General features: G+C 35.5%; 1 protein-coding gene across 5 annotated transcripts in view; it reads left to right on the forward strand.

Annotated features, from left to right (window-relative positions):
* Window positions 1–19,251, forward strand: part of UNC13B (unc-13 homolog B) — a 167,980-nt gene that overhangs the window by 11,665 nt on the left and 137,064 nt on the right. For all 5 annotated transcript variants that reach the window (XM_015239037.3, XM_031677251.2, XM_072959680.1 and 2 more), the window contains exons 2-5: window positions 7,058–7,087; window positions 9,864–9,963; window positions 13,857–13,974; window positions 14,730–14,853. In XM_015239037.3, the coding sequence (XP_015094523.1) occupies window positions 7,058–7,087; window positions 9,864–9,963; window positions 13,857–13,974; window positions 14,730–14,853 (372 nt within the window). The remainder of the gene's footprint in view (window positions 1–7,057; window positions 7,088–9,863; window positions 9,964–13,856; window positions 13,975–14,729; window positions 14,854–19,251) is intronic.

Below are 19,251 nucleotides of genomic sequence, written 5' to 3' on the forward strand. Positions count from 1 at the left end.
ATGAGTACAGTGAAGATGAAAAAGTAGGATAAAGGGATTGAGAGTGATCCGAGTGGGAGAGCTATTTGAAGTAGTGTTGTACAGGAAGGCCTCAATGAGAAGGTGACATTTGAGCTGAGACCTGAATGATGAGAAGGAACCATCAGTCAGAGATCAGAGGTAAATTTTTCAGGCAAAGTGAACTGGAAGCAAATACTGTGAGTGGAAGGAGAAAAAGAAGGGGTTATTGGAAAGAAGAGTGATATACAGCATTGGAAGCCATCGAATGATTGTAAGTAACAGTGATGCTTTGATTTATATTTTACAAGTGGTCAGTTTGTGGTGAATGGATTGGGGTAGGAAGCCATGGCTAGCAACACTGGAAGCAGGTGCCTGCTTGGAGTGTTCAGGTGAGAGGTGAATAGTGGCTTGTAGTTCTAGAGATGGTGAAAGTATCTATAGCGAAGTATTGCTGAGGTAATTGTAAAAATGATTAGTACTGTCCCAGGAATAGACTGAGCACTTATTTTAATATAGAAATAGTATTAATGGTCTTCCTCCAGCTCTATGACATCTGTTTAACTACGTCAGGAAGTCATCCTAGACTTCTTTGAGGAAGAAAATACATAGAGAGGAAGGAAAGTTGTTAGGTTCAGTTGAGTTTACGGTGTCTGTAAGATAAATTGTCTATAAAATATGTTGAGTTTAGAAGTATCAGTCTCGTTGCAGATGACTGCTGAAAATGGTACCTGAAAATGTAGGTTCTATAGCTTTACAGAGAAACCTGTGTTAGAGATAAATATTTAGGAGTTGTAGGTAGTTGGTAGTAAAATCAAATAAAATAGCTTGAATAAAATTGCATATAGAGGATAAAAGAGGAGAAAAATGAGCTTATGCTGTAGCTAAGACAATGGGCAGAAGAATTGATAGGTATGGTCAGAACTGCAGGAAAATAGAGATGCTGTGTCAGTGTCTGAAGTCTAGACTAGAGGGAGTTTGAAGAAGGAATGATCAGATGATAGAGATGAAAGGTACTGGTTGAGGATAAAAAAAAATTACAAGGTCATTGGATTTGAAAACTAGAGCAGTATGAGTGTAGGCATCATATTACAGTGGTTGAGGAGTATTGGAGAAATGATTAAGTGAAATCAGCAAGTATAGGCTACTCATTCAGAAGTTTTGCAGTAAAGAGGAGGGTTGAGAGTGGTCTTTAGAAAGAGCAAATTTGAATGTTTGGAGCTTGAAGGGAAGAGATCTGTATGAAGAACAAAGTCAAGATGAAATGGGGGTAAGTGGAGAAAATAAATGATTTCTTTGTAAAGTGAGGAGGTGAGGATGATTTAGCAAGCTTAAAGAGAGTGCTAAAGGTTTCATTCATTCATTCTTTCAGCAGTTATTATGCCAGGTACCTGGGGCAGCATTGTGATTTTAAAAAACCCCTTGCCTTCCTGGAAGTTGTATAGGGAGGGAGCTAGACATTAAGCAAAGAAGAATCATACAAATTAATTTAAAATTACAACTAGGAAAAAAATACAATGATGATTTGTGCTATAAGAGAGTACATGTTGTTATGAGACCATGTGATAGGGAAAGTTACCTACTCAGGTCAGAGAAGCCTTAACAAATGAAGTGAAGATTGAACTGAGATCTGGAAGAAGAGGAGGCCTTAGGCAAGGAAAGAAGAATATTCTAGGCAGAGGAAACAGTATGTGCAAAGGCCTTGTGAGGAGGAGGAGCTGAAAGAGGGCAAATACAGCTGGCATGCACACAGGAAGGGAAAACATGGGTCAGGATGAAACTGGGGAGATAGGTAGGGCACAACCAGAGGGCCTGTCGGCCACATTGGGGTGGAAAGTTAGTGAGAATGAGACTGAGGGGGAGGGGCAGAAGGATAAAAATTTATAGACTGAAGCACAGAATTTGTAATTGGATTTGAGTTTGAATTCTTTTTTCTACCACAGAAAACTTTTGGCCAGCCTCTTGACTGTTAAGCCACAATTAAAAAATGAAGTGTTACTATTTGTTCAGTGTACCTCAGAGTTGAGAATTAAACTCTAAATGAGATCATGTGTGTAAAATTCCTTTGTAACTATAGTCACTTTTATTCTTGGCTGTTCCCTTTTTTTCCTCTATAGAGGCTTAAGTATTCTCAAACTTATTAACAAAGAGGATGTGATCACGTCCATAAACATTTATTGAGCACTTTGCTATGGGTGAGGCATTGAACTAATTACCAGGGTATAGAAACATGAGTAGAAAATGGGCCTTGTCCTCAAGAAACTGAGAGCCAAGATGGGGAGACAGCCATATGTAGAACTAAATATGTTGCAAGATACAGTGTGGTAATTTCTAAAATAGAGGTACAAAATAAAATGGGGTTCAGAGATGGAGTGTTCGATTCCAACTGAGAGACAGAAAAGGCCTCAGCTGGGAGAGGAAGAGGAAGGAGTAAAGGTGGAGTCAGGTTTTTCTTTATGGTGTCATTAATTGGGATGGGAAGCAAAGAATAGCTTCTAAGGAGATGATGATTTTGGTTTTGGGTCTGTTAAATTTGAGATGCTGCCAATCTGTCCACATATTACAGTTTGAAACATGACTTGGGAGATCAGGGTTAGAGGTATAGATTTGGTCTATTCTTTGTGGATCTGTTGGGTGGAGGAATGGTGGCAGGGTAAACATTTACTCAGTCAGCATCATCATAGTATACTGCATTTTTATCAACTGTAAGATCCCAGAGATTGTAAGAAGTATCATTTTATGTATCATAAGAAAAAATGCTATTGATCTATGATACATCATTGATTGTAAAACACATTTTGATTTCAAAGTTATTAAAATAGGAGAAAATGTCCTATCATTTTAGAATCGATGGAATACTGAAGCTAACATTTTATGAGCCCTTACTCTTTGTCAACCTCTCTGCTAATAGGCAGATACGGATTAATAATTTAAGTCTTGTAATAACTTTGTTTATCTTTATTATTCTCATTTTACATATAAGGGCATTTGGCCCACGGAAGTTAGTACTTTTATGTACTGTAAACATGAATTTAGATTTTTCTGACTAACTATAAACTACAAACTATAAAATTAATAATATAGGATAGTGCTTTGAAACATGAAAAAGTCTTATTAAGTTTAGGGGAAGATGGTTTTGTGCACTATTGGCTGTGAAACAGTCTCACTCTAGCTATGGTTTCTGTTTGCTTGGGATGTTTTCAGGGGCAACATTATAGCAGGTGTTTTATAGACTGGAGAGTTCATTATGGCTCTAGTTTAATAGTGTTCACAACTTAAATTCCTTTTTTTTTTTTTCCCCTTGGGAGGACCTATAGTATAATGGAAAATCCAGGATTTTGAATTCAGGAGAACTGTTTTTTGAGTCTCACTAGGTTAAGACTAAAATTTTCTCTCTTCTCTTAATTATCTTTTGTCAAGTGGGCAAGATGATACTTGTGCCACTGAAATACAACTACTTTTCATGTAAAATGAGAAAGGTAATCATTATGTTGGGACATTATATACTAAATCAACTTAAGAGATAAAATTGTAAATTTTCCTACTTGGCTAGGTCTGGCAAAGTCCTGGTTGGCTGTTCTTAGGCAACTGATACTAGAAGATTTTAGCATCTATTAGTCTTGACTGTATCTGACTAAGAAAACTATCATGTTGGAATATCTATCTATCATTTAGTGTATGTATTAGTTTTTGTTGTGGATTCAACGGGAGTTTATTCAAGAGACTAAAGTTCAAAGTTTGTCCTGTGCTCTGTATCAAATTAGCCTAATATGCCTTATTGTTTTCATCTGAAGCACAATACAGCCTTCAAGAACACATATTAGACATCATTGTATACACTATATTATGTTGCTTACAAAGGTAAGCAGTTGTGGTCCATTCTTCAACCAGTTTGCAGGGAAGACAGGTATGAGAGACTGTAACTGTGATATAGGACAAAATATGATGTGACATTATAGACTAAAACTAAAATAGAACAGATTTCATCTAGGGGATGGTAGAGAAAGGTTTGGTGACAATTTATTTTCCTCATTATAGGAACAATATATGCTCACTTTGAAAATTTTGGAAAATACATCAAGAGAAAAAAATTGTAATTCCATCAGTCTTCTCTGTATTGTGTTTATATATGTAAACTTTTTTCCTTTACACAAAATTGTATCATACTTTATATACACTTTACCCTGATTTTTTTTTCCTAGTGGAATATTACCATATAGAGTAGAATTTGACATGGTTCTCTGGGTTTATATCTTTAATTTTTGAAAACTGGAAAGAATCTTGTAGAAGCGTCTAGTAAGCTAAACGCTTCTGATAAGCTAAGAGGTGCCAATGTAGTGCTTCATTTGAAATTATGACAGTTTATAAGTTATTTGAAAATGTGTATAAAAACCCAAATAAAACAGACAAGGGAATGTATTAATTGCTGCATCAATGATTCCAATCTGCTTACAGTTAAGAGATCACTATAATGAAATCACAATAAATCACTGAAATGAAATGACACCAATATTTGATATTTGAGGACTGTGTCTTTGTGGTGTCAGTATCTGTTGCTTTCATTGGAGTGACCCAGCCATTTCTATCAGAACGCCAATCTAAAGTCACTTACAACCTTTGTTCTCCTTTTAGGGTATTAACAGATGTTTCTTGCTATAATCTTTAAATGCTGTTTCCATCATGTCCTGAAAACTTGCTACCTTTCTTGAGGTCTAGGGCTATACTTTTTGTTACAACTGGAGAAGAGAGGTAAGTTACTAAGAACCACACCACATGTGTGTATGTGTCCACGTGTGTACACACACACACACATACATTAACGACTTGAATTCTAGCTTGTAACTAGTTTGAGATATCTTAAGCAGGACCACAGAATCTTTCACATAATAAGTAATGCTCAGTAAACATTAGATTTTGTTTAATGTGTGTATATATCTGCTATATATCAGCAATTTAATAACCTGTTGGCTTCCCTATGGGATATTTAATGGATTTTAATAAAGACCAAGAAGTAGTTATGATTTATGTGCAAGATAAGAGATTTTACTATAATGGTTTTACTATAATTGAAGTTAAAACATTAAGCTGAATGAATCAAATAATGTCCAGATTTTCCTTTCACTGTACTATAGCCTGAACAAACTGTCTAATGAAGGAATTAGGTGGATAGATGGCTAGACTGACCTTGTGCTGTCTGTATAACCAAGCCAGAATTATTTCTGATAAACAGTAACCATAGAAATCTGATTGTGTGTTAATGTAAACTCTATTCCAACTGAGGTGTATTTATTTAGAAAACATTTAAATATATATATTTGAGCATTTGTACATGCTCAGTTATAACCTGGACTCTGTTTACTTTAGAATTAGTCATTGGCTTTGTTAGTTAAAGTTTGACGTAAGTAGTTGTTTGTCTTTTGGTTTGAGAAGTAGCTTTGATTCTTTGAGAAATTAGGTTATTTTTTCCCAAGAACAGGGTAGCATAGTTACGTATACTTCATCAGTATTCCCTTTAAGTTTTGATAAATAGATATGAAATAAAGTGGAAGCTTAGCAATGATATTTAAAGACTTTCAGAAATGTTTATGCATGAATGAAATCAGATATATATTACTGGTTTGCAACTTGGTTTTGTTTACTCTATGCACATCACTATATTTTTCAGAATTTTCCTTTGCTTTGGTTCGTGTGGGCATAAATTGAAGCATTAGCTGGTTCATTTGGTGTGGATTTAGTACTAATACTGTATTGCAGGGAGAAAGCTGTGAACTGCAGGAAGTGTGGGCTTTTGTCATGTTTTTTGTATCCAGTTTAAGAAATCTTTGCCTAACACCCCCCAAGGTCATTAAGATTTTCTCTTATGTTTTCTTCTAGATGTTTTATAGTTTTAGCTCTTATATTTAGTTCTAGTAGTAATTCATTTCAAGTTAGATTTTGCATGTGGTATGAGATAAGGATATATGTTTTTATAATAACATTATACAGTCGATTTTATATATTTATATGTATATATATTTTAGTCTATTGGTCTATGTCTATTTTTGTGCCCCTGCCACACTGTCTTGATTACTGTAGCTTTTACAGTAAATCTTGAATTAAATGAAATTATTGAAGAATAATTGGAAAGGGTAATTGACACGAGACCACAAGGGGCAGTCCAGAGGAGACATATTTTGATTCAATAAAAACAAATAGATTTTAGCACTAAGTGCTGCTAGTGGAGAGGAGAATAGAGAGGACCTTGTCAAAGGTACTGAATCACCCATCTCTTGGAAAAAGCAGGGCTTGGATGTCAGCTAAGGTGAGCTTTCAGCTGTAATGCAGGGCAAGGAGAATGGCAGATCTGTACTCTGAGTATCTTTTTCAGGCATTATGTCTTGGAATCCCCCCCCCCCCACCTTTTGGCACTTAGCCCTAATCATCATTGACAGAAAGATAGCTGACGCTTTCTAGAGCTTAGCAGTTTTCCTGCAGGTATAGTCTTTGACCTTTCCTAAGAGATAGCATGCTGGAGTCCCAGTGTGGGATTCTATCTTTTGCAGTTCTCCACTGAGGTTTTGGAAACAGAGTTCTTTGTGATCATTTGGAAAGGAATTCTTGAGATCTGCTTATTCCCAGAAAGAAGTTACTTCTCACTCTTGTTTAAAACCTATTGTCTAGATTTAGCCTGCTGTGCCCTTCTCTTAGCCTGAATGGAATGAGGGAATTTTCTATGTTGGGTTTTAAATAAAGAACATAGATAATTTAAACCTTAAAAGATATATGACATGAAATTGGTTGCTTGCCACAGGAGTAATTTAGTTCCCTCTGCCTCCTTGTTAGGAGGCTGTGAGAGATTTCTGCATTGAGTATGAGATTAAATTGGATTACTTTTAAGGGATGTTCTAACTCTCTGCCTTCAAGCTTTGATCAGAAGTCCCAGCTTTTTTTCTCTAATGACTTAGACGTAGGGCTAGATTTTTAAGTCTAATCTTGGCACATAGTAGTTACTCAAGAAATGCTGGTTAAATAAATTAATTTGCAAAAATTCTTCATGGTGTTCTTTTTTTCTCTCTTACAGTTAAAAGAGCCAAATTCCAGGGTTCACCAGGTAAGGCTGGCCTTTAATTATTATGTCCTTCTCTCCATACTTGCTATGAATTAAGAGCAGTCTTTCAAAAAAGCATGAATTTCATTTGATTTATTCACTTAATTAAATTCACTAGCTTCATTAAATTATTAAAAAGCAATATAGGGAGATGTTGGTCAGGGGGTTCACAGTTTCAGTTATGCAAAATAAATAATTTCTGGAGATCTAATGTGCAAAAATGTGTCAATAGTTAACAAGTATTACACTTGAAATTTGCTAAGAGGGTGGATCTTAAGTGTTCTCAACACCTTCCTCTGCCTCCCTCCCCAAGAGAAAATGATAACTGGGAGGTGGTGATGAATGTTAATTAGCTTGATTGTGGTGATTATTTCATGTTGTATATGTATATAAAATTATCAAGTTGTACACCTTAAATTTATACAATTTTAAATTGCCAATTATACCACAGTAAAGTTGGAAAAGAATCAGTGCTGTTGTAAAACATTAAAAAAATCTGTCTGTGTCTATTTAGTGAAAAGTTAAGTCTTCTTACTTCTTGGCCAATTCAGTTCTTCTCAGAAGTAACTGTTTTGAAGTTTTTATATACCTTTTCAGACTTTTTCTGTGTCTGTGCGTGTATACACTAATGGATCAGCTTGTGCAACCTGCTTTTTTTCCAACAACATATCATGAAATTCTTTTCTTGTGTATGTGTACATATATCTGGTTCTTTCTTTTAAGGTATTCTACAAAATTTTGTTGCACCCTAGGTCCCTCATTGAATATTTAGGTCATATGCTTTTTTTTTCTATTGTAAGCAATAAATATTCTTGTGCATTTATCATTGCCTGCTTTTGTAAATGTATCTGTACACTTGAGTTGAGAAGCAGAGAATTGCTAGGCCAAAGGCATGTATTTTAAACAAACTTGATAGCTGCTGCCAGATTGTGCTTCTGAAAGTTTTTGCTAGCTTACGCTTAGACCAAAAGTATATGAGTGTTTATTTTCCCAAATCCTTATCAACATTAGATAATATGAAACTTTTTAACCTTTGCCCATGTGAAGGTGAAAATGGTATCTTCTTGTTTAATACACATTTCTTTAATTGTGAATGTCAAGTTACAAAGACTTAGTTTGGTTTCTTCTAGGGCAAAAGGAGGGTACTAGGGATTACTGGGGGTAAAAAACAATGATTGGGAACCTAAGAAAATCTAAAAAACCAAACAAACTTTGGGTATAACTGGAACTAAAGCAGTTTCTGAGCTTACTACTCTCTCCATTGGCTCCGGGTGAATCTGTGCTGCTCTCCTTTCTCTTCCAGCTGGCTTTTCATGCTTGTCTTGCACACAGCCCATAATGGCTGCTTCAGAGGAATGTATATGACTCTCCTAGCTTCAGCACCAGTCAGTTGTTACTATTTCTTGGTTTTCCCTGTTTCAAATCTTTTGAGAGGGAATCATAATGGTCTCAGCTTTGGGCCAGCCCATGGATTGCTGGCTGCTTTTGGGTGGCATCTACTGTGGGTCTGGTCAGCTACGGTGGGATACAGGGAATGGATTACAAACTCCTGTGATAAAAAACGTCGCCCAGTGGTCTACTGCATTGCTACTACTGGATATGGATGGGGATTCCCTCATGTGGGTGGGCTTATATCCTCATTGATCTTTGGTATAATTGTGGTAAACTTGCCATGCCTAAGTATAAAGCTAACATAATTAAAAAATTCTATAGTATTTTATAATTTTCAAAAGTTTCACACAGATGATTTCATACAATCCCATAGTAACCCTTTTTCTTTCGTGCATTGCGCCTCCTCCCTCACCTCTCCCCACTGGTTAAAAAAAAAAACAACTACATAATTTTTAATGATACTTAAGAGAAGGTGCATGACATCTCTAACATTTTCTCACATTTCTAACATTAGGTAATCATTTTAAGCAATCTTTGACAATTTGTTGAATCAAAAATGATAGTCTTGTAAAAAAAAAAAACCTGGTAGTCTTTTTTTTCATTTTATAAAGTTACATAATAATCATGGCTGACGCAAAGGTAGTAGTGTGGATACAAAATGTACTGTGTAAAGCAGTAGGTCAAATTTCTGAATTTTGAGTTCCAGGCCACCTACCTTTGTTTAGTATTCAACTTAAACTCTTAGGTTAGAGAATTTCCTTTTCCCAACTCTGGGATAATACTTCTTTTTATGTAAGTTGTGCTTTTAGGCCAACCTGAATAGAGCAAGCTTGAAATCTACTTCCTTTATGAGGATTTTTCCTCAATTCTTGTCCTTGTCAACAGTGAGAGGTAACTCTTTCCTCTTCCGCAATCCTTTACCACTTTTTTTATTTCTACATTTTATTAAATTTACATATCTTTCCTACAATATTAATTAGATTATTTTTTCAGTCTGCAGGTGGGCTATAAAATCAGTTTGTTTGGTTATGATTAATATTTTAATTAAATAAGTTAGAAGAGGAAATATCAATGTATCACATTTTACATTTCATCAAGCTTTTGTTTTCATTTATATGTGTGTTTGTGTATCCAATGGTCAAATATAAAATATATTTCTTAAATTTGAAAAACACTGTTATAGACTATGCTTTTGAGAAGAGTATGTATTTTATAATTTTTTATAGCTCTATGCTTAGAGTGATGCTATATTGTACAATATATAGTTTCATTTTTTTTCTACATGTAATACTGTAATTTGGACATTACTTAATTCCAAGGGCTTTGTGAGATTGGGGAACAATCTTAGCACTAAGTATTACATCTTTGTTTTGCATTTTTTTCAAAGACAAATTTAACACATATGTGACCCTGAAAGTGCAAAATGTGAAGAGCACGACTGTAGCAGTTCGTGGCGATCAACCTTCCTGGGAACAAGATTTTATGTTGTAAGTACTTAGCAGCAGCAGCACGCCTACAGTGTTTGATAATCTTTCCACGGTGATCACATTGGAGTAAACAAGTAGAGCCTAAAGATTTTTTGTATATCTATGCTTTATAAAATATGTTAAATATTTAAAAACATCTTTTAATAGCATGTTAAATATTCTTTCTGAAAACTAGAGAGATAAACAAGTGAGGTTTATGGTAGGTGAAATACATCTGCAGTTTTGTTTTCTCCCGATTCGAAATCTATTCTTAGAGGTAAATTATGAATGCAAGTAAACTCCCAGTTAGTTTGTACGTGGGTGAAAATACTACCTCGTCAGATTTTCCCAGTGGTCAGAATTAAGCATAGTATAACATACTTAGCATGATATTAAATGTAACTTAATATTTTTTTGATTCTCAGAAGACTCCTTGAGGGAATGTAGTTATGTATGTGAGAGATTCTGTTTGTGTACCCAGGTCACCTGCTTTTGAAGATGAGGATTTGTGCTTATAATCCTTTCACTTTATTGAATAAAATGTCCTACCTTCATCTAATTCATAAAAATGAGTAGAGTTGCTTACATATGACACAAAATTTAGTATATTAAGATTGTAAGCCCTGACTTTAAAAACTTGATATTTCCTTTTTTCCTCTTAAATTTCAGGAGTTTTTTTCCTGCCCTGGAAAAGGGGAAAAATATGTAGAATATTATTTTGAAGGGCTAGACAAATCACTTAGTTTCTCTGAGTGTCAGTTTCCTTATTTGTAAAGGTCTACCGTCTCTTTCAAGGTTATGCTTGTTTTTTTGAGAAGGTGGGCCCAAGAGGGTCAAACAAGAAAATGTATTAAAATTGCTGTGAAATTTGAGATTGAAGTGAAGTTGCTTTGCAAGTTTATATTGCATCTCAGAGAGATATAGGATGACTTTTTATGGGGAAACATCCCAATCCTATGAGCTTTAAATATACTACTGCTTTTATTGACATTTGGAAACTTTATTATAGTAGTTAAAGGGTAAGATTATGAGGATTTGGGCTAAGACAGTAACAGAAGGGATAGATAGAAAAGAATGGATAGAAAATGTTAAGGAGCTCGAGTTAAGTCTTGAATCATTGGGTGGGGGGTGTGCTATCCATTAGGATAGGAGATAATATGAAATCAGTTATGGAAAATCTTATATTTGAGGTTCTTACAGGACAGGTAGGAAGAAATTTACAAAAAATAGTAAGAAACTTGAACCTGGTACTCATGGAAGAAGTCTTGAGTTGGAGAAATATTTTGGTCACTTGAAGCCATAGGCATAGATGAGAAAGCTTAGGGAGAGTGTGCAGGGTGAGGAAAGCCTGGAGAGCAAGAGCATTTAATGAGGGGACAAAGCGGGCAAAGAAGGAATGAACAAATAGGAAAAAGCAGAAATGAGATAGTGGTGTCCTGGAAGCTGAAGGAGAACTGGGGCTTTAATAAGAAGCCAGTGGTGTCAGATTCCTCACTGGTTGCCTCTCTTTCAAGATTGTAAACCTCATTCATTCCCTCAGTTACAGTGACATCAGAGTGAGGCCATGTGTTTCTCTCTTCACTCGTATAAAGTCAGCTATGAACAGTCTTTTCAAGTCTCTTCCCGTGCCAGTGTTCACCACACCACAGTTCTGGCTGTGGTATATAATAAACCTAGTGATTCTACTTTCTTCCAACTTCCAGTTGGCTGTAATATTCACTTACTGTTAAAACTCTTCCCAGCATGTGTAACATAGCAGTCTTCTATCATCTCTCATCAGTATGGTAGCTTTATTCTTATGTGTTTATTTTCCAGTTTCCCATAGCACTTACCCCTTTCAACCCTGCTGTGATATGTATGAATTTTCTTCTGTTTCCCACCTTGAGATGCTGTGTGAATTTTGTCCTCTCTTGTTTTACACGTGGGTTTTATTAACTACGTTCTCCACCTTCCTACTCCTGTTTCTTATTCCTCCCACCCTATCCTTCTATCACTGGCAGCTCCATTACTGGTCACTTGTGCCCTTTTCTACTTTTTTTTTCTCCCTGATGTATTATGTGATAGTACCTGATGTTCACTTTGGTATTTCTCATTGAACTTTAATATTTCTGTGTCTTATTTCTAGGACTAGATTGTTCATCTCATAAGGGCAAGGAGGGCACCTTCACTTATTGTGACTTTGCCTAGTGCAGAATCTTGTATACATGTGTGCACATACACTGTTGATTGAGTTAATTGATAGAGAAAAGAAACCTCTGCAGAGCTCTGGGGATGAGGCATAAACAGAACTCTGATTCCTCCCCTAGTTGTGCCATCTGAGCAAATGTAGACAAGAGGCTTCTTATGGAAGAAGTCCTCATTGTTTGGGCCTTAATCCCCAGAGTTTCTTGAAAAACAAATTTGCTTTATTTGTCCAAGTCAGGCTGTAAAGACCTCTGGCAATTTGTTTTAGCTATTGGCTGGAGATGCTATTTAGAACTTGGTTTGGGAACATTACGTATGTATTCCCAAGTAATCTTTATTTTCTAGATTCAAAAGATTTGAAATTGTTGTAAGTATTTCCCAAAGCTAATCAGTTGATTAAGCTGAATGAAACTATGGCAAAGGCTTTGTTTCCCCACTGTGAACACCCTAACCTAGTGGCTGGGTTTAGTCACCTGCCATGTGTCTTTGAACAGCTCTCCAGATAACTTAGAAGTTTTTAGAGATAGAAACTGGGTCCTATATTGTGTGTCTTCCCCAGAGCACCAAGCCGTATTTGTTGTACATGCTCAGGGAGCAATAATTAGAAGAACAGATGAACTCAGTAGTTCTCTATTCTATTTACATAAAAGGGGCAAATTTTCTTTGCTTCACTTATGTTCAACACACTTGATATGAATTCTGAGGTTGTAATACCACATCTCAAACTTGTGAATCTGAGAATATGTATCTTAGTAGTACAACAGGGAAGCCGAGCTTTCTCTAAAGCACAAACTTGAAACTTCTACATGTGACGAATAGCTGTTGTTTTCCTGAGACTACCTTTCTGCAATTCCAAAAAGGAATTGACCTTTTTTCCTCTTTCTTGCATTTCCCCTCAGTTAACCTTGTATTTCCATAAGCGCTTTCTGGAGAATGTTTTCAGCATTAAGTGTTTGTTTATTCTACCTTAAGATTGTAGTTATGTTTGAGTTAGCCCTTCCAAGCTGATAGTCTACCACATAACACTCTGCTTTTGCTTAGTGGTCATCTGGCTCTTTCTGAAATAATTTCTGTTCAAATAATTTTTTCCTAGTTATTACAGGAAAGTCATTGTGTTTATCATTATCCTGTGATCATTTTGTTTATAAGTGACAGTGCCTACTTTAACTGATAATGACTAATGGGTTCTCCAGAGGCTGAGTGGTGTGAATTAGCATACTCTAGTGTCCCTCAACTACCTCTGACCAAATGTTCCCATCAAACTTAGATGTTCTCAGGGGCCCTTTTATTTCTGCTTGGATTCTTTCATATATCTTATAAGGAAGCCTTGCCTTTTCCTGAAAGTTTCTTGTATACAATCCATAGGTATACGTTGGGAGCAGTGTTAGCATTAACAATAAAGCATATAAAACTGTTGCTTAAGGGAGGAGATTATAGGCAGGCACTCCTGGCAATAATACCCTCATTGCTTGGCCTCATGCCTCTTGTGTATTAGTCTAACCATGATTGTAGCGCCAAAGGAGAGGGGACAGACTGACAGGCATTTTTCTGTGGGCACCTTACATAGGCTTCTGGGAGCCTAAAGAGTGGTTGCAGCATCTGGGACATTTTGGTTTTTCCTGATGACAGGATCCTGGTGAGGACCTTAAATAGGTTTAGCAAAACAGGAGATATAAATGTTTCTTTCATATTACCTGGTTTTCTTTAAAGGGCTTTCTTTTTTCCTTTAGTGAGATTAGTCGCCTGGACCTGGGTCTGAGTGTGGAGGTATGGAACAAAGGACTGATCTGGGACACCATGGTGGGGACTGTGTGGATTGCACTGAAGACAATTCGTCAGTCGGATGAGGTCAGTCCGTGTGTGTGTGAGAGAGACAGAGGGACAGAGAGATGGATCTAGGATACCTGTGGCTTCTGCATTCCCCTCTAAGACACTGCTCTGAGAGGAATTCCATTAATTAAACTTCCTCAGCTGGCTGGCTGGGTTCTGTTCTCTGTTTTGTTCCCTTGAGTCACCTATCCCCAGGAAACTGGTTTCGGTCTTCCTTCTTCCACATGTAACCCTAACAGAGTGTAAGGAACTACAGGCTTGGCAATTGTTACACTGTTTCAATACACTGTTTTCAAGACTGAATTTCCATTCCACTTTATCAGATTAGAACATAACTCAGCATCATTTCCCATGAAACACACTTAGAATATTTTCATTGTGGCCCCAGGTCAGGTCAACTTAACTAGTAATGTTAGTAGCTCTTTAGTGATTAGCAGTAGCGACTGTGTCACAGTGACACAGTCATTAAGAATTGTACAATTAAATACTGATCCATGGAGATGCTTTGTTTTTGAGTTTGGTGCTCTGGAAGTTCTGTCCTTAGTGGACTGGCAGAGAACTAAGCACAGTGAAACTGCTGTTCACCAAAGGAGGAGAACCGAAGCCACATACAGCAGAGGAAGGTGACAGTCATGTGTTTGCCTACTTAGGATATGTGAGTGGCCCTCAGAAGCTCTCTAAGGAGCAAGGAAATTCAGAGAAAAACACCTGGCTCTTAACCAAGAGGGGAGTCATGAGAGAGTAAAGTTTCATCTTGTATCTCTGTTTTCTAGGAAGGGCCTGGGGAATGGTCCACGTTGGAGGCAGAGACATTAATGAAAGATGATGAGATCTGTGGAACTAAAAACCCAACTCCCCATAAAATTTTGCTTGATACAAGATTTGAGTTGCCTTTTGGTAAGTCTGATTAGATTTTAAAAACCTTTTAATACTTTTTACCAAACTGTGTGAAATTGTTTGCCAGTTGTCTTACTACTCTTTTTGTCTAGCATCTCCTTTTGGGGCATTCTGTCTTCTACTCTATTCCCTGTAACACCCAGCTCAGGAATGGTGCACAGTAGACTCTAGAATGGTGCTCATTAAAGAATCCACACTAAAAGCATTCTCTTCATTTTTTTTATTACTATTATAATGACTTATGAAATACCTGCTTGTTAGAGAATATCCATGATTTGTTCTTTTGATATTTTAACATTTACTGTCTTGAAGTGAATGTATATCTTATGATTTGTCAACTGAAACATTGAAATGGCACTAATAAATAGAATAGTAATTTAAAAAGTAATTTTTAAAAAATTACAAAAAATATGCTAACTGTAAAAATTCATATAGTATGGAAATGTGGATGGTTTCTCTTCCTACTTTGTTCATTTACATTTCCTGGAAATAAATCACTGTTAACTTTCTTGTGTCTTGGTTTGGGCACAAGACATTTCTTTTTGAGAAATTTATTTTGACAAAATTTGGGTCATACTCTATGTACTGTGTATATGGTGATACATAGTTTTGTATAAACCAAAGCATATTATCTTGGATGTAATTTCATAGTATTCTTTAAGATCTGTCTTGCTGATCTCAACAGCTGCTTTATATCATAAATTATCTAAGCAATCCTTTATTGATTGACATGTAGGTTGTTTGCAGTTATTTTGATACACTGCTGTAATGAACAGCTTTGTATAAGTCTAGGATAAATTCCTTAAAGTAGAATTTAAGGAATAGGTCAAAAAGTATGTGCATTTTTACCTTTCATAGTACTGCCAAGTTGCTTGTTTAAAAAAAAAGGTTGTCCCAGTTTATATTCGTACTGGCTATGTCTCAGGTGTCTTTTCTGCACATTTTTGCCAACGTTTGGTAATTTCCTAATTTTTAATTGTTTTCTGTCTTGTTTGTTTAAATGGTATCTTGTTTTAGTTAATTAAATTTTATTCAGTTTTAATTTTGACTGTTTACATTACTGATACTCACATATACTGTTGTTATTGCTATTTTATGATTTCAACTGATTTATATTTTGTATCTTATGTTGCTTAAGCAAAAATGGCAAGATTTTTCCAATAAGCTCAGAAATAACTAACCTTAGAACAATTACGACTTCAGAAAAATAGAAAGGAAAACTTTCTTGTGTGTCTGTAGGCCAAGTTGCAGGTGAAAAGAAAAGCAATTGACGTTCTTGTTTATGGCTTAGTTGCTTGTATTATTCTTAGTGCTTTGCTCTTAGCTGTTTTAGTCTGGGATGGAGTTTCTGTCTTGTTGAATTAGGGATGGTGGTGGGAGTGGGTCTTGGTTCAAATACAATAGAAATTGGCAGTTCTTAAAGTTTATTTTCTTGAATATGTTTCTTTATTTGCTGTGTGCCTTTAGGACCATTTCCAGAGATCTTAAATGGTATTTTTTGTTTAGTATATACAATTTCTCTAGGAAATAAATCTGTGGGGCTCCTCACACTGTCATGCTAGAAGTCCATCAGTCCATCCCTGATTGTATGTTAAACAAACATTCCTCTTTTTCAAAACTGCATCACCTATACTGTGTTATAGGGAGAAGTATACATTTCTGTCCAGATTTTAAGTTTCGTGAGGGCACTTGTGTAGGTTATTTTGGTATCTCTAGTGTTTGCTTGGCACATAATAGATGCCTAATAACCTTTTTTTTTTTAAAATAAACATTAAGACAGAATCTCAGATACGTGTCTTTGCAAGTTAATGTGACTGTGCTAATAAGCTTTTGTCTCTATGATAACCATGTTTGGGATATAGTTTTAAAAAACTTAAAGGGTCCTTCTAAAGGAAGACTTTTAGCTTGCAGCATGTCCTGTTTTGGGAAAGGAATTTTCCTTTGAATAATTCAGAAACTGTGAAATACTCTATTAAATTTTATACCACCTTTTAAAAATAGTAGCTTTTAATTTTAAAAATTATGTTGTAAGTTCAGAAAATACAGATGTGCAAAAGGACATAAAGATTACTTACAGTCTTGTCAACTAGAGGTATTTTTTACACACTGATATTTCTTTTAGTTTTTTATTTCTTATAGTTTTTCCTATAAAATAGTACTGTATATATTACGTTTTAATCTGCTTTATTTACTAATTACTCAGTCATAATATAAATGCTATATAAATTTTGAATATTTACAGTGGTTGATTTTATTTTGTTGTATGAATGCACAATAATAATAAAAACATTTGTTAGCTGATTATAATGTGCCAGTGGGTGTGTCACTGAACATTTACATATGTTACCTTATTTAATCCTCACTTCAATCCTTTGAGGTAGACTCAACTATTACTTCCATTTTTAGAGATGAGGAAATGGAGGCACAGAGTATTTCTTTTACACAAGGTCATTTAACTAGTAAGTGGTAAAGCCATTGAAACTTGCATGATTTGGCTTCAGGGCCTGGGCTTTTAATTGAAACTATAGTATGTTTACCCATTCCTCTTGTTAGATATTTTGTTTGTTCAAAAGTTCGTACTATTATAAACAGTACTGCGATAAACATCCTTGTAGCTCTATATTGAGGGATGAGGTAGTAATACATGCACAATGGTTTAAAAAGTTATCCAGTGAAAATTATGTCTCCTCACAAATCAGTTATCCTCCTTATAGGCTACCACAATTAATACTTTCTTGTGTTATCTTTCCAGAGTCAGTCTCTGAATCTGTAAGCATATATATAAACCCCCTACCCACTTTAAAAACACAAATAGAAGCATATTCTAACATATATGTTGTCCCTTGCTGTTTTCCACTTAACAGTGACTCTTGGTGAATTATTCTACATCAGAACACATAGACCTGCAGAACAGCAGCTCTTCCTCCCTTCTCACTTCTTTTTAACAAGTGCAGAGTGCACCATTTAATGGATGAGGAAGTGCTATACAAATTAGTAAATTACTTGAACGTTTTATTATGAGACTGAACTATTGCCACTGATTTCTGAGGAGTGGTTTAAGGGGAAGAGGGTGAAGTTTTGGACAGGAGGGACAAAGGAGAAAGGACTGTCTTTGATTCCTTACATGTGGACTACTATTGTAAGTTGTGTCTGTTTAAATATCCCCAAAGTTGATCTGATCCATATTTTGTCTCAGTGTTTCTTTGTTGTGCTGGATATATGGATATATTTGATGTTTTTAAAACATGTTTTATTTTTGGGGGAAGTTGTTATAGTCCATCTTAAATATACAGAGATGAGGCTATGTATACCATTATTTTTTTCCTCTACTTTTTTATTGTGATAAAATACATATAACATGAAATTAAGTGTCCTAACCATTTTAAGTGTACAGTTCAGTTGTATGAATACATGTATAGTGTTGTGCAACCATCACCACTATTCATATCCATAACTCTTTTCATCTTGTAAACAAAACTGAAACTCTATACCCCATTAGACAATAACTCCCCATTCTGTCTCCCCCTAGCCCCTGGCAGCCACCTTCCTATTTTCTATGTCTGATTTTGACTACTCTAAGTACCTCATATGAGTAGAATCATACAGTATTTGTCTTTTTGTGACTGGCTTGTTTTACTTAGCATAATGTCCTCAAGGTTCATCCATGTGTAGGATATGTCAGAATTTCCTTCCTTTTTAAGACTGAGTAATATTCCCTTATATGTATATACCACATTTTGCCTATCCATTCATTATTAATGGACGCTTGAATTGCTTTTACATTTCAGCTATTGTGGGTAATGCTGTTATGAACATGGGTATGCAAATCTCTTTCTCTCTCTTTTTGGTAAATATCTCTTTGAGATTCTGCTTTCAGTTCTTTTGGGTATATACCCAGAAGTGGAATTGCTGGATCGTATGGTAATTCTGTTTTTAATTTTTTGAAGAATTGCCATACTGTTCATCATAGTGGCTGTACTAGTTTACACTCCCACCAATAGTGTACAAGGGTTCCAATTTCTCCATATCCTCGCTAACACGTGTTTTGTTTCTTTTTTTTTTTTCTGACATCAGCTATCCTAATGGATGTGAAGTGATTTCTTATTGTAGTTTTGACTTGTATTTCCCTAATGATTAGTGATGTTGAACATCTGTTTATGTGCTTATTGGCCATTTGTTATCCTTTTTGGAGAAATGTCTGTCAAGTCCATTGCCCATTTTTGGATTGGGTTTTTGTTGTTGAGTTTTAGGAATTTTCTATATATTCTCAGAATTAATTCTTTATCAGATATATTATTTGCAAATATTTTCTCCCATTCTGTGGGTTACCTTTTTGTTTTGTTGATAATGCCTTTTGATGAAGAAATTTTTAAAATTTTAAGGAAGTCTAATTTGTCT

The sequence above is a fragment of the Vicugna pacos genome, chromosome 4 (assembly GCF_048564905.1).
Source record: "Vicugna pacos chromosome 4, VicPac4, whole genome shotgun sequence".
Classification (NCBI taxonomy): Eukaryota; Metazoa; Chordata; class Mammalia; order Artiodactyla; family Camelidae; genus Vicugna; species Vicugna pacos.